Below are 14,314 nucleotides of genomic sequence, written 5' to 3'. Positions count from 1 at the left end.
TACATTTATTGCATTAGAAACAAACACAAAACAATTCCCAGTGTGGTCCCTTACAGCAGCAGGTCGTGTACAAAGGGAGCTAACTTTTTTACTCGTGTTGATCCTTTTGAATCTCAAGTATCGGAGTGGTGTGGATTGATAACGCTGTGTCTGAGTATGAGAAATGCACATTTCAAGAAGTTAACAGATGATCGTTTTTGGGGTAAACTGTTCCAGATTTTCTGAATCCAACGCAGCTCTTTTTCACAGTAAAAGACTGCCCAGGGCTCACACGTTCAAGACACAACTCATTCCTTTATCGGTTAAAGTTGACGAGCTTGAAAGTCTCTCACTCAAAAATAACTTTTCCTTTATGTCCGAGTGACCTCAGGGGTGAGACCCGCAACGCCCCAAGGCTCAACTAAAAACATTTCACTTTCATCTTTCTTTCCGCTGGTGAAAGTGCTGACGTTCAGGCTCAGGTTAGAGGGTCGGGTTGCCATGGGCTGATTTCCACGGGTTCCAGTTTATCCGAGAGTACACAAAGAATCTTGTCAAACTTCTCGTAGCGCTCCTCTCTGTCGGCCGCTGCCCCCGCCTGCCCCCACAACATACGCAGGGCGAACTCTGTCCGGAAAACCTCCAGCAGCTCAGGGACCGGCTCCCAGCTTCCTGCTGAAGCAATGCGACGGACATCGGATCAGATACACTGAATTAGGTCACTTCACATTAACGTCACAATGCACGTACTTTGTAATGAAGAGTGAACACACTTGCTCTGGCAGGAAGTACAAAACAGGCCTCATGTAGGAAGCACTCAGACAAACAGATTTGTTCTTGAGTGACGCTATGAATGATTTAAGAGAATTTGTTGCCGTCACCAATTTTCTCATACTTTGAATTTTCTCTTCAGTACACACAAAAGTGTTCCAGACCTGTCGCACAAGTCATGTACAGAATACTAGTATACTACACTAGTTTATATTTTGGTCTAACTTGTTTATTTAATTAGGATTTCTGTATCAAATTCATTCAGATTAAGGCATCATACTATAATTAAATAACTGAATACTATATTTAAAATAAAGTCTTGCTTAATAAATATTCTGTTCATATCAGCGTCTTAGGTTTGCCAATTTGTGGGTTGCAATCTTTCTAGATTTTAGTATTTAAATGGCATGGTAATTTATATTCATCTTTCATTGTTAGCAAATTCATCTTTCTACATCTTTTGTAAATTAAGCTTGCCTAAACAGAGCAGAACAGTTCCCCTTATACAGCAATTTAGAGTTGTTATTTATGCTAATTATCAAATCCCAATACTGTAACTCACACCTCCTCAACAACCGGTTACATTCATCAGGTTATGACAAGTTGGGCAATTAAGAGAGAATTGGTGATGCTGACATTTGTAACCTCACAGAAAAAAAGCAAAGATTTAGGATAAGAATAGAGTAATGTTGTGAGGCCCATTTGTCTGCAACCGTCTACAAGAAGAGAAGACATTACTGCAACATGCGTGCGTGTACCTGTGAGCAGAGACTGTGCGTGCTGCTGATAATCTTGCGCATGCAGCGCGGCTCTGCGAGCCGACTGGAGGACATCGTAGAGAAGCTCACAGCCTCGCTCACTGTTCTCCACCGGGTCGTCTCCCTCCATCGCCATCAGCAGAGGAACCAGGTGTGGCACGGCGATGGGACCCTGGACTCCAGAGTCTACAGAAAAACATAGACGCACATAAGACTCCATGCAGTACATGTGCTACTTAAAAAGTGTGAATTTTATCCATCAAAGTATCTTTTTTTATAGGTATTGTGGAGTAAAGTTGTACAAAGCATTTAGTGGCTCCAGAGGGAGCAGCAGGAAGTCTGATCAATTGTATGAAAGTGATGAGAGGAGATCAATTTCATTCGTGGAAACTCTCAATCTATCAATTTTAAAATTGGACACAAACAAAGTGACTGCAGCTCCTTTCAGTTGTTCTGTGATGCGTCTATGTCTCAAACAGCAGCACTCACCGTCTCCATCGTTCAGCAAGTTCATGAAGGGTTTGAGTTTCTTCTCAAATAAAACTGCTGACTCCGTGTGGTTCCTTCTAAGTGCTCGCCACGTCATCTCCAGTCGCATTATCTGCATGCACAAATATACATATTATAACATACTATAGGATGACATTTTTTTAACATTTCTTATGAAATGCTATAAACTTTTAATGATATTTTTGTGCATACTATACTATGACTTTATAAAAACATACTATAGTATGACTTTTTTTATGTCAAATTATGACTTTCCAGACATACCATTACTTTTCACATTACATGCTATAGGACATTTTTTTTAAATACTTTACAATTACTTTTTATGACATTTTTCATTGCATACTATACTATGACCTTTTATGATATAGTATACTATGCCTTTTAAAAGCATACTATAGACATTTGTAATGGCATACTATGATTTTTTTGTTATTTTTTATGACGTACTATAGAATGACCTCATGGCATACTATACTATGGCGTTTCTATGACATACATATGTCACTCGTTTCATTTGACGGGATTGCTGCCGCGTTACCACAGTGAGCATATGTTTGTGATAATGACATTACCTGAGGCATCTCTATAGCCTTCATCACAGCTGAGAAGGAGTAGAGGTTGTGAGCGTATTCTTTCAGGGCCTGAGCCAATAAGATAAATTTATGTAAAGCGTTTGCCCTTTGGCTCACAGTCCCTGTGCAGCCTAGGATGTCCACTGCCACTGCCAGTGCTATTAGATGATGCCTAAAAAATGAAAAATGTATAGATTAGAGGTGTGAGAGGGTAGAAGATTGAAAAAGGACGCAGCTGGGGGGGAAAGTTTTCTCACTTCCCACTTCTAGCTATTCGGAGTCCACAGCACAACAATGAGGTTAATGGAATTTTGTGGTAGCCTACTCAAAGAATCAAAAAATGACAAAAAAACATACATTTTCGAGTTCCCACTGAAAACTGCAAGAAATTTTTCTTTGTGACACTGAGGCTGGAAAAATATGTCGCTGTCAAACTGATTTTCTAATACTTTCAGTATTCAGTACTCAGTTGTACCTTTCTAACAAATCCTGTCGTAACTGGCGTCCGTGTGGCAAAGTGACGAGCTCCAGCCCTGATCCAACTCCCATGATCGTCTTCTGCTCATCAGTCACCCCAACAATGCGTGCTACCTGCAACACATTGGTCATTATGAATAATGCGTTAACTGAAGCAATATGAATCACTCAGAATAGTTAAGTATTAGCCTACTATTTGCATTTGATAATGTGTCACCTTTGTTTTGCATTTATCAGGAGTGCAAACATAACAAATGAAAACGTATATTGATTCTGACGTGAGACGATTTGAGAGCTACCTGGCAGTCGACACTGAGCATGTGCAGAGCTGTAGCGTCGGCGTTTGAGCGGTTGAAGAGCTCTTTGAGCGTCAGAATGACGCCGGGATCAAGAGGTCGGTTGTTCTCCGGCAAGAGAAGCGATTCAAACTGATCCAACTGGAAACACGAGACCGACTCCACCTGTGATTGGAGTAAGATGGATACTACAACGTCAGTACACAGCAGACCCTTTGTGATGTGCAATGATCAAGTTATTTCACAGTCAAGAAACATGTAGTGTTTACATAGTTCGTGATTAAGAAGCTAATACTTGCAAAACACTGGAAACTATAAACCGTGTATAATTTATACAAACATGTGGCTTTTCAAAATGCCAGTCTTCCACTTCATCTGCCCTCTTCTTCTGCGGCAGCAACGGCGGCAGCTGTGATGACTCATCGCTATTCTGTGCCTCCAGAAAGCCAAAGGAAGTCTCTGTGAGGCGGGCGCGGCTCTGCCACTTCTCCTCTGCACGCAGTCGGTCCACATGACCTTTCTGCCGGGCCTGTGGCACCTGGACACAACAGCCAGAGGACATAAACTCTCCATGGAGGATTTACAGACTCTGCCTTGTAAGGACACATTTCACTGAACAGAAAGAGAGATGACGTATAAAAACATGACCCGTCGAGCTGTGGTTTGTGATGAGTTCTTTACCTGGATGACCAGCTCATCGTAGAAAGAGGAGGGGTCAACGTTCCGGACAGTGGGTGGGGGAGGGATGCTATTGGCAAACACTGTAGAGACCCTGAGAGGTTTAGGAGGAGCTCTGGGGTGCAGCTGTCCATCTGAACCTCGCAAAGTTACACCACCACCTGCAGGGACGGAGGAGGGAGTTATGCGTCTGTGTCATTGGCAGTCTCCATATTTAGAAGAGGTGCTGCTATGGTACTTAAACTTTTAAGCTGCTGACTCACACACACAAGTTCCAGAAAGGTTCAAGTGAAATAGTCAGAATACACAACAGGATGCTGTTACCACCGTCCTGTGTGAAGTTTCTGACCTGTAACTAGTCCCTTCTGTACCAAGCACCGAGGTCATAACCAGGATCTTAGAAATACTGAGATTTTAAGTGAAAGTCATAAAACACCTCCACCCCTAGTAAGTCTCTAATTTTCTGTTTCATTATAAGCATTTCATATAATTAGCTGTTAAATTATATTATATATAATGGAACGGAATTCTTCTTTCAAGGAAATTACTCTGAAAATGTAGAACTTTGTCTCTTTTCTACCCTTGAATTAGTATTATGGCTGTTCTTTCTTTGATCGGACCATAAACAAAAGTCTGTATGCTTGTTGTCACCTGGATGGGAGGGGCGTGTGTGTCGTGGCCGAGGGCTCAGCAGGGGTTCACTGCCTGTGCGAAACACTGGGGAGATGGGGGCGGGGTCAGTGTCCTTCGAAGGAGTGTCCTGTGGAACGCCTGAATGAGGAAGAGTGACAGCGGGAAGGCGAAAGATAAACAAGACGGTGTCGCAGAATCCTGTTTCTTCTTTGTGTTCCGATGATGGTTTTGCTTCACACTTTTACACCTACTCAAATCAATTCTGGAAATACAATACAGGCCAACCAGTCACTGATCGTCTCCAGCGGCTGTGACAGAGCTGCATCCAGTGGCCATTACGGGTTAGCGGTGACAGACACATGTATGTATAACGTACCAGTTCGTAGGTTGCCGTCAGACTGTGCAGACTGAAGTAAAGGTCTGCGTCCAACGTTCTCCAGGTTCGCAGGCTGACTTCCACTCCTGCCACGCATAAAATAAAGTTCGTGAGAAGGTTTATTTGAATTTGTGAACGTGCAGTTTGTTTCATCACTATACATGTGTACGTGGACTGGACTACATTTCACCAGACTTCCTCCCACCTTAGCAGTGGATTGATGACATGCAGTCTGTCGGTGTGTTCAGAACTGAAGCTGCGCCTTTTGTTGGCTAGAGTCTGTCTTTCTTTCCCTGCACCACTGCTGCCGCTTGTGGGCTCTCCATGTCGCTCGCTGATGACACGCAGAGGAAGGGTCCGTGTGATTGGGTGATAGATCACAGCGCCAGAGGCCTGGGAGATGGGCAGACGCCCGCCCACATAGAACCGGATCAGAGAGGGAACACTGTCAAAGCGATCCTCCTCAAACTGGAACAGCTCCCGAGTGTAGCCCTGTCACACAGACAGAATATACCAAGCAGAGCTTTTACACGAATAGTCCAACAAAAATCCATCTTTTTAGTAACAGATACTCACCACTCAGAGGCTAGAAAGGTGGATATTGTAGCTTGCAGCTTTGTGGAAGTCAGCTCAGACTCATTGTAGTTAACATAGTGACCAAAAATCCATTTAAAACATATCTTCTTTAAATATTAAATAGTTTTTGGTTATTTTTTCAGATTATTTGAAGAATTGTTCTGTTTCGGAAAATTTAGGGGGTGAAAAAGAGCCAATTGTGAGTTCCCGAGACCAAGGTGACATCTTCAAATCAGCTGTTTTGTCGACCAACACTCAAAAACCCATAAAGATTCAATTAACCAGTGATATAAAATGCAGAAAATCCTCACATTGAAGAAGCTGAGACCAGTGGAAAGTTGGCATTGTAGCTACATAAATTATTTAAACAATGCATCTATTATTCCTCACTTGCAGCACATGGAGAAGCATAACTTAGACATACCTTTTTGGGACGAAGGATCACTCGTATAATCTTAAAGTGCATGGGCCCGTCCTTCCAAAAGCAGCTCAAAACGTAGTCGCCGGGGGAAGAGCTCGAGTCTCGGACCAGGAAGTCTCCGTTCTTCTCAAACAAAGACTCTGCAGCCTGGAGACAAGTCAGCAGGTTAAGTTGATCAACACCTTCATGAAGGAAGCATTAGTTTTAGCTATGTGTACCGAATAAACTGGCAACTGTGTATGAAACTTTTGCCAAAAGTTTAGCTTAGCATAAATACTGGATACAAGGGGAAACGACTGGCCTGGCTCTGTCGAAAGTTAATCTGCCTCTATAGATGAGAGAGTGGTATTAATCTCCTCATCTAACTCAACACAAGAAAGACAAAAAGGGTTCTATTCCTTCAGTTTGTGTGTGTAAAAATGTGCTGTTTAAGTGCAAACACAGCGAGAACAGTATGGTCCTTTGAGCACCTCTCGGCTCAGCGGCCCGTGGAACCATGCATGGCTCGTCGGGTCATCGGTGCTGAGCTTCAGCTCCTCCTCCAGCTCCTTCTTTAATGAGTCCATGTCTCTCCGACCACCAAACACCTGCAAGAGACCATAATACGCATAGTTACTCTGCATGTTTTCAGAGAGGCAGCTACAGAGGGCTAGTGAGAGACGGAGAAGCTTAACCTCTTACCTTCAGCTGGCTGAAGTATGTGCTGACACTCCTCCTCTTGCTGAAAAACAAGAGCGAAGAGATGATTTTGGAGCTACTAAACTCAACAATAGGGAGTCACAGATCACGGTGCAATGTTTTTCTTTTAAACATGAATAGTACAAGGATGGAAGGCCACTGCCAAGGTCTGGATCCGTCATTAACGCCACAAAAAAAAAAAAAAAACTGAGGGCCTTTTAATAGCGGGCCTCTTTTTCCTCCTTCCTTCCTCCCCAAGTTTCCACCTTCCTGTTTCTGTAAACACAAGGCTAACAGATGAACGGCTCAGAGAAGTCACAGCAGCACCGCTCAACAAGATAACCCTCAGCCATCACATGAGCTATTAGCCAGTCTAGCAAATCTACATCTACGTCTGCCTCTCGCTGTGTTCCAACATGGGTTAACAATGTGGAACAAATCATGTGTTCAGGGATTGCTGGAGGGATATGCACAAACAGTGGTGTGACATTTACTTGTTTACCCTGCTGTGACCCTGAACACAACTACTAATTATAAAACATCCACTGAAGCACAACACAAACTTTGATACTTCTAATTACACTGATTTGCCAATTTCTTTAGGTACAAAAACAAAAACTACTTTGGTCAAATACAACAGTTCTGCAATACATCCTACATTCATGAGGGCTATCATATTTAGCTTTGGTTAAAACTGTTTCAGAATGCTGTTGATTCAACTTCATGGTCATTTTGGAGGCCGTGGAGCTTGTGATGCAGTAAAAATAAACCCCATAAACTCATGTTTTACAATTCCAGCCATAACAGGCCGCCTGTTCATACCAACATTTTAGAAATACTGAGGTCATGAGCCCCCCAGGCACCAAAACAAAAAAGTCTAAATAAGTTAAATTTGCAGTTTTTTTATATTTCATTTATTGAATTTAATGGTGAACTATAGTTTCAGCAAGATTTAGAGCTGTTCTTCAAAGGTTATCTGGATATCAATGGCCTATGAACTAGTTGTGTTTAAGTTTATAGGCTTAACTCTAACAATCATATATCAACATAAATGATTAAATGCTGTTTCAAAGCCCTCTCAATGCTACCAGACAGACATTTTTAGTGGAGAAATACTGAATCTTTGATCACATCAAGTGTAAAAATAAAGGAATGACTCTACACGCCCACCACATGCAAGTGTTTAACTGTAGAATGTTATTAAGTCCCCCAAGGTTGTTAAAACCTCCATACATAAAACAACAACAACAACAACATTACCCCGGTGTCTTCAATAGTACTGTAGCTACAGTTGTGCTAAAAACCCAAGGCTGTGTCTTCATATTGCTTATTTTGTCTGACTAACAAACCCAAATATATTCAGTTTAATATCACATAAGATAAAAAAAAACAGCAAATTCTGAAAAGAAAACTGATGTTATCAAATTAGTTGCTAATTAATTAAGTGTTGATTGACTAATCGAGTGATTAGCTCGACTCTACACTACTATTCTGCCCTTGTATTGTGTTGTGTACAGTTTTTACTGACCTAAATCGTCATGTTAAGTGTCAGGGGATCAGGAAAAACACTGTAAATAAAATGTAGTATTATAATTAAATTAATGGCAAGATTTTAAAAAAATCAAAACAACACCACAAACTTAAGAATCCAAAATACCATAAACAGCACCTCTTTAAAACATTTTAAACAAAAACTCAACATTATTACCTTCATAAAAAAGTAGCATTTATTTAAGGTCTACAACTATAGCTGCATGTTCACAATTTAATAAGCCACGACACTGCCAGACACACACACACACACACACATTCAGATAAATCACAGCTGTGAGATTTGTTACGAGGAAAGAGAGCGTGCAACATCCTGTCTGAGGGGCGTTGGTCCGGGCAGCACAACAGAAACACCTGAGCAATGTGCTGCAGAGCCACGATAGAGACAAATAACCTGACACCACATTTAGCCATGTTTCACACTATTTCATTAAGCTTCACCAGCCAAAAGGTATGACTCTGTATAATAGCGCTAACGCTAATAGACAACTGTAATCTAATTATTACATTCAACTGGTTTCGTGCGTCTCTTATGAGTCAAGATTGTGCAACAGGTAGTTGACTCTACTGCTACAGGTAAGAAGAAGAAGAAAACGACATACTGACGACTTCTTTTCTCTATTAAAGACTAAAAAGTGAGGATTTTAACAGCTTTATATGTCAGAACTAGGTCATACGTGTGAATAAAGCCATTTACTGCACACCGAAAGTTAAATTAGCGGTCAAGAACTTTATCGAAAGTCTCGCGGTAATTAGCGTTAAGATAAAGTCAACAGTCGTTCAGAAACCGCTTTGTATGAACGGCCATCGGTCCTACCTCTCGGTCCGCTTCACAGCTCGCCCGACCCGGACATGCTTTTAACGATTTGTGGTCCAAATTATCACCGTCAAACAACAGCTGGAGCTGGAGTTGCAACATTCAAGTCGTCTCCCCGTCGGTCCCTCCCAGCTGCTCCCCTCCCTTCTCCTCTTCTTCGCCCTCCTCCCCTGCGCAGTTTTCAGACGAGTTCCCACAAGTTCTCTCTCTCTCTCTCTCTCTCTTCCCCTCGCCCCCCGGGCCCCGGTGCTGAAACACGGCTACTTGCCTGGCATTCCTCGGATACCGACACAAACAGCCGAGCTAACGCATCACCTGGCTGCAGACAGGTAGCTGTACGGAGTGGCTTGTACCCATAAATCGCACATTCTCAGGTCACTCAACACTTACTAGCAGCCACACCAATTCTTACCATTTAATATTTAAATTAGCATTATATAGTAATCTGTTGTTCGGTTAGGTGTGTTTATCTGTGTGTTTTTTTTTACACCTGGTTTCAAACGTTCCTCAGCCAATCAGAGACTGCCCTGAGGACCGGGACTATCTACGTCACTGAGCCCCACGTGTTTGGTTTACAACCTTTTAGCATTCAGCACTTTATGTCTGGTGAGCAGAGATGTGCCTGAACTTGACAGCCAGCCTCCATTTATAGACTTAAAGTACTTGTCAGTTGTATAACTCAATTATGTATGAAAGATAACTTTTAAAACTAAATTAAAGGGCTGGTTCACACAAATTACAAAAACATACAACATAATTGGTAGGTGTTGTTTCACCTACCAATTATATTATCTAGCCATGAAGAAGTCCTGATGATTCAGATCAGATTCTGCTGTTTATCACAATCTGAGCACTTCAATATATTGTTTTCAACATACTACAGCTGCACAGTACAGGCTTCAGTAAAACTATAAACATCTTTGGCAGCTGAGATGCTCAACTTTGAGAAAATATAACTTGTACCGATATAATAGAGGTGAAAAAAAAAGTTGTATTAAATGCTTGACAATATAGAACCTTAGATCTTCTCCTTTACGCACCTGTCGACCTACAGACGTGCATAAGTTCTGCTTATTAAAAAATAAATCGCCAAATGTCATTTCAAGCAGAAATGCTAATATTTTACCTCATCTCAAGCATCTAAATTCTGAGGATTTGTTGTCTTTCTAAACTAATACCTGTAGGTCTTGCTGTTTGGTCAGACAAAAGAAACTGTTTCTGGGAGTTGCTGTACATTTTCAGTGCTTTCAGGACCACAAACTGAATTCCAATCACTCGCATTTTATTGTAGTGGCAGCAGAAATCTCAGGTTTGGATATCTCCAAACCGTAACACATAAAACCCAAACTATCTGCATGGTTAAATAGCACCAGGGAGAGAGTGAAAGGGAACATGTCTTTCTGTAATTTAGGTGAACTGGCCCTTTAATGCTGAGAGAGAGAGAGAGAGAGAGAGCCTGCAATAAACCTTTTTAAGGGCGACTTCAAGATTAACAACTTCCAAACACACACACACACACACACACACACACACACACACACACACACACACACACACACACACACACACACACACACACACACACACACACACACACACACACACACACACACACTGGCCTTTGTCAGTCAGTCCTTGACCGCTCACTGTGGAGCAAAGTGTGACCAAAATATCAAAGTCCCAAGGTGTGTTGTTTACTGTGTTAGTCATCAAAAAGCAGCTGTAATGTAAATATCATGTTATTTTATATCCTTAAAGGCATTTCATTCATATTGTCAAGTGAGTACACTTTCACCTTACAAACTGACATTTTATGAGGCACTAGTTGATTATTAGCCGAACCATGAACCTGGAGAAAGTGGGTCGCACACAGACACACACACACCACCCATTGTAGGTCATCTTACCTGCGTTTGCCATCCTGACAGCGCTCTGCCTCGCTGATCGCGTTGTCCTCGTTCAGGGGGCGGAGCTGGGTGCAGGAGGCGGAGAGGCGGTGTTTCTTATCGGCGCGTTGGAGGCGGGGCAGCACACTCTGACGAAACAGGTCCTTCGTCGGCTTCACCTGCCGGGAAATGGTTGAGACCCAAACAGTGTTTCGTGCTTGCATTGTTTTATTTCTTTGACGTCAACTGTTTTGTGACGCTATAGCGCCAACTTTAGTGGTCTCACCAGATCCATAGACGATCCCAGGGAGTACTTGCGGCTCACCCTGCGCTCCACTTGCACACCTGAGAGGACACATGGACATTTTAAAGGAATACTTTGACGTTTTGGAAAATATGCATGTTTCCTCTCCTGCAAATCCATACCACTATTATGTTCGTCCGTTAGATATGAAGCTGAAACCAAAGAGATGTAACATGTTAATTGATGAACTTTAGTCAGCTTTAGCCAGATATGTCCACCTGTTTAGTCACAAAATGTTGAACTATTCCTTTAATTGGTGTGCATATATGAAAAACGCCTATATACAACATTATCTGAAATTTTCATTCATTCAGGCCTTACTCTCTAGATTTTCATATTTCACTTTTTCAACTTCTTTGAATCACAATAAGCAAGAACAAGACAGTAAACAATTAAAATACATTTTAGTAAAACATTTTGACTTAATAAACAGGCGTGTAGAAAGTGCCCGCGCTAAGCATTAATGATTCCAACAACTACTGCTCTATTATACTTTTCCATTATCAATATGGCTGAGTATCTAACTTTAAAACTTTTAAAGTAACCGACCTAAATGTGTCTGACTGTGTTAAAGCTGAAAGCTGGTATTGAATGTCTGGTCGGTTTCATTAACTTGAACTTGTCTTCTCCTTAGTTGTATTTTTAAATAAAAATTGCCAATTTTAGACTATTTAATTTAAAGCAGTATAAATCAAAGTCTTTGAAACAGTTTTTTAGGAAGCCTGTGTTGCATTAGCATTTAGGCTGACCTTTGGCACTGTGATGCTTTGAGCTAAATGCTAACATCAGTATGCTAGAATGCCAACGATTACAGTGCTATCAATGTTAATCAGGTCTAATGTGCACCATCATAGTTTGCTATTTAGCACTAAACACAAAGTACAGCTGTGACTGATGGGAATGACATTTTGTTGTTTGTTTTGCTGTCATAAACAAAAGACTTTTGACCTAATGATGCAGGAAATGTCACGGGACCATCCAAAAATATGAATGCATTCTGTGAGGGACCTGAATGTCATGGATATTTTAAAAATGTCAAACGATACCCAGGCCGGGATGATAACAATTATCAGAAACATTTTTTATTTTTTTTACTTTTAGTCACTTTGTAGGGCTAAGATGCAATACAATGCAATATGTATTCCACTTGATAAACCGTTAATTAGAACATTTTCACAAAGATTTGAACATTGAATTATCGGCCAGTGAGTGTCACCAGAGTGCGGCTCCAGTCTCTGCCGGTGTCTTGAAAGTTGATTGAGGATGGTCTCCCTGTGTGTTGCATCCTCGACCCCTGACTCCTTCAGCTCGCCGTCCGTTACACTCAGCAAACCCTGGAGAGGAACACAAGCGGGGAGAGTGAGAAACCAATAAGGAGAGATTGAGGGTTATGAAGATTGAAGCGGAGAAGAGATATCGACGAGCGCGTAGAGATGCATTTTCACACATTCACGTACCTCCAGACCATAATATTCTCTCTCTAGTGCCTTGATGTACTGGGGCAGGCCGATTTGTTTCAGCCACCAGGCGATGGAGCGATTATTCATGTCTGAACAGCAGAAGCAGGAGAAGATACTGGTTACATACCAGCACACATGCACACACACACATGCTTGTACATGTTTTTTTCAGCAGAAGTTTCTGAGTAAAGTACCAATGAAAGAGTAAAGTAAAGTGACATCAGCTTACTGTAAGAAATCAGCCAATCAGACAAATAAGCAGAGAGCCCTTGTGTTGTTTGCCTTGCAGCAGCTACAGTATGTAACACCTACCTGTTTGCAGGGTCCACCAAGGCCCCTCTCTTTCTCCTTCTAATATTTCTATCTCATAATGCGTCTTTCTCGTCCTACATTCCCTCGGGTTTCCTTCCTCCTTTGCAGCTGTTCTCATCTGAGTTGTACTGTCTCCCACTTTGTCTTTGTGATACCAGTGGGAGCCCGCTCCCCCTCAAACCTGCAGGGTCTCTAAAAAAAGGCCAATCAAATCGTGCAGTGGGCACACCGTGCCCCACAGACAACAGCAAATCACAGCACAGGAATTAGCATGAGTTCTCAGAAAGCGGAGAGGGCAGGTTGAGGCCTGTCACAAGAGAGAGAGAGAGAGAGTTTAGAAAAACAAGAATGGGGGTTATGTAAATGTAGACTGTTAGGCGACATGTCAAGTCAAAGTTCGGCATGCATGCACTGTGGTCTGTCTGGAAACCTGTCTGTCCAGGCAGTATGTTAGGAGAGACGGTATCTGCAGAAAAAAAGGTGATGTGAACAAGGCTGACATCTAGTGTTGAAGAAAAAAGTGACACAGAATTTACTGTCTATGAGGATTACCACTCAGACTAAGTTCAATTGTTTTGTATTTTCTGTGACTGATGACAAACTGGTAGCATTGGATTTGAAAGACGTAGGTGTTTACGCGGCAGGGAGTGTAACAAAAGATGCTATGGAGCATTATGGGTAATGTAGGATCAAGCATTTTTTGGAGCTTGATGCATTCTATGCTCAAAAATTTGGATATCTCAGCCTCTACTGCTTCCATTTTGACTATTTCTTGTTTATCTATCTCTCACAGGTCACCTAACTTTATGGATGTACAATACTTGAATCCTTGGAGGGCCCCTTTAACCCTTAGAGACCCACATTGTTTTTTTTTGTTGTTGTTTTTAAGAGGGAACAGGGGATCTTTAGGGGGAGATAGCAGGTCTGTCAACTCAAAGCTGAGAACCTGAAAATTGATTTGAAATTCAGCCCAGCAGGGTGTGTCAAGTTATAGGAATAAAAATGTATAAATTAATTAACATAAATTGTGAAAGTGTAAAAGGGCATAGTACATTAGGATGGAAATATATGATGGCCATTCCCATGCTCAGTTATGTCTCATACGTTTTTGCAACAATGTTTGGTTGATACCATTTACTACAAAGATTTGGTGCCAAATTTAACCTTTTTTTAACCATTCTCGTGAATTAATTAAAATGATTAAGAATCCCCTACAGAACATCAAAACAAGACACCAAGACCTTGAGGAACACCGT

The 14,314-nt window shown here is 41.6% G+C and overlaps 1 protein-coding gene across 1 annotated transcript; it reads right to left on the bottom strand.

The window, feature by feature from the left end:
- Positions 1–14: 14 nt before the first annotated feature.
- Positions 15–13,176, bottom strand: sh2d3a (SH2 domain containing 3A). Its single transcript, XM_076092007.1, has 19 exons — positions 13,059–13,176; positions 12,744–12,898; positions 12,503–12,620; positions 11,269–11,327; positions 11,004–11,161; positions 6,732–6,771; positions 6,521–6,637; positions 6,054–6,197; positions 5,244–5,545; positions 5,054–5,208; positions 4,696–4,815; positions 4,048–4,205; positions 3,707–3,904; positions 3,370–3,531; positions 3,069–3,184; positions 2,594–2,765; positions 1,998–2,109; positions 1,509–1,694; positions 15–651 (listed from the first exon to the last, which is right to left on the bottom strand). Exons 1-19 carry the CDS (start codon positions 13,174–13,176, stop codon positions 458–460), a joined length of 2,784 nt encoding a protein of 927 aa, XP_075948122.1. The 3' UTR covers positions 15–457.
- Positions 13,177–14,314: the final 1,138 nt, after the last annotated feature.

This window comes from Anarhichas minor, unplaced genomic scaffold (assembly GCF_050575085.1).
Source record: "Anarhichas minor isolate MPS153535 unplaced genomic scaffold, ASM5057508v1 ptg000014l, whole genome shotgun sequence".
Taxonomy (NCBI): domain Eukaryota; kingdom Metazoa; phylum Chordata; class Actinopteri; order Perciformes; family Anarhichadidae; genus Anarhichas; species Anarhichas minor.
This window is presented reverse-complemented; position numbering and strand designations above follow the sequence as displayed.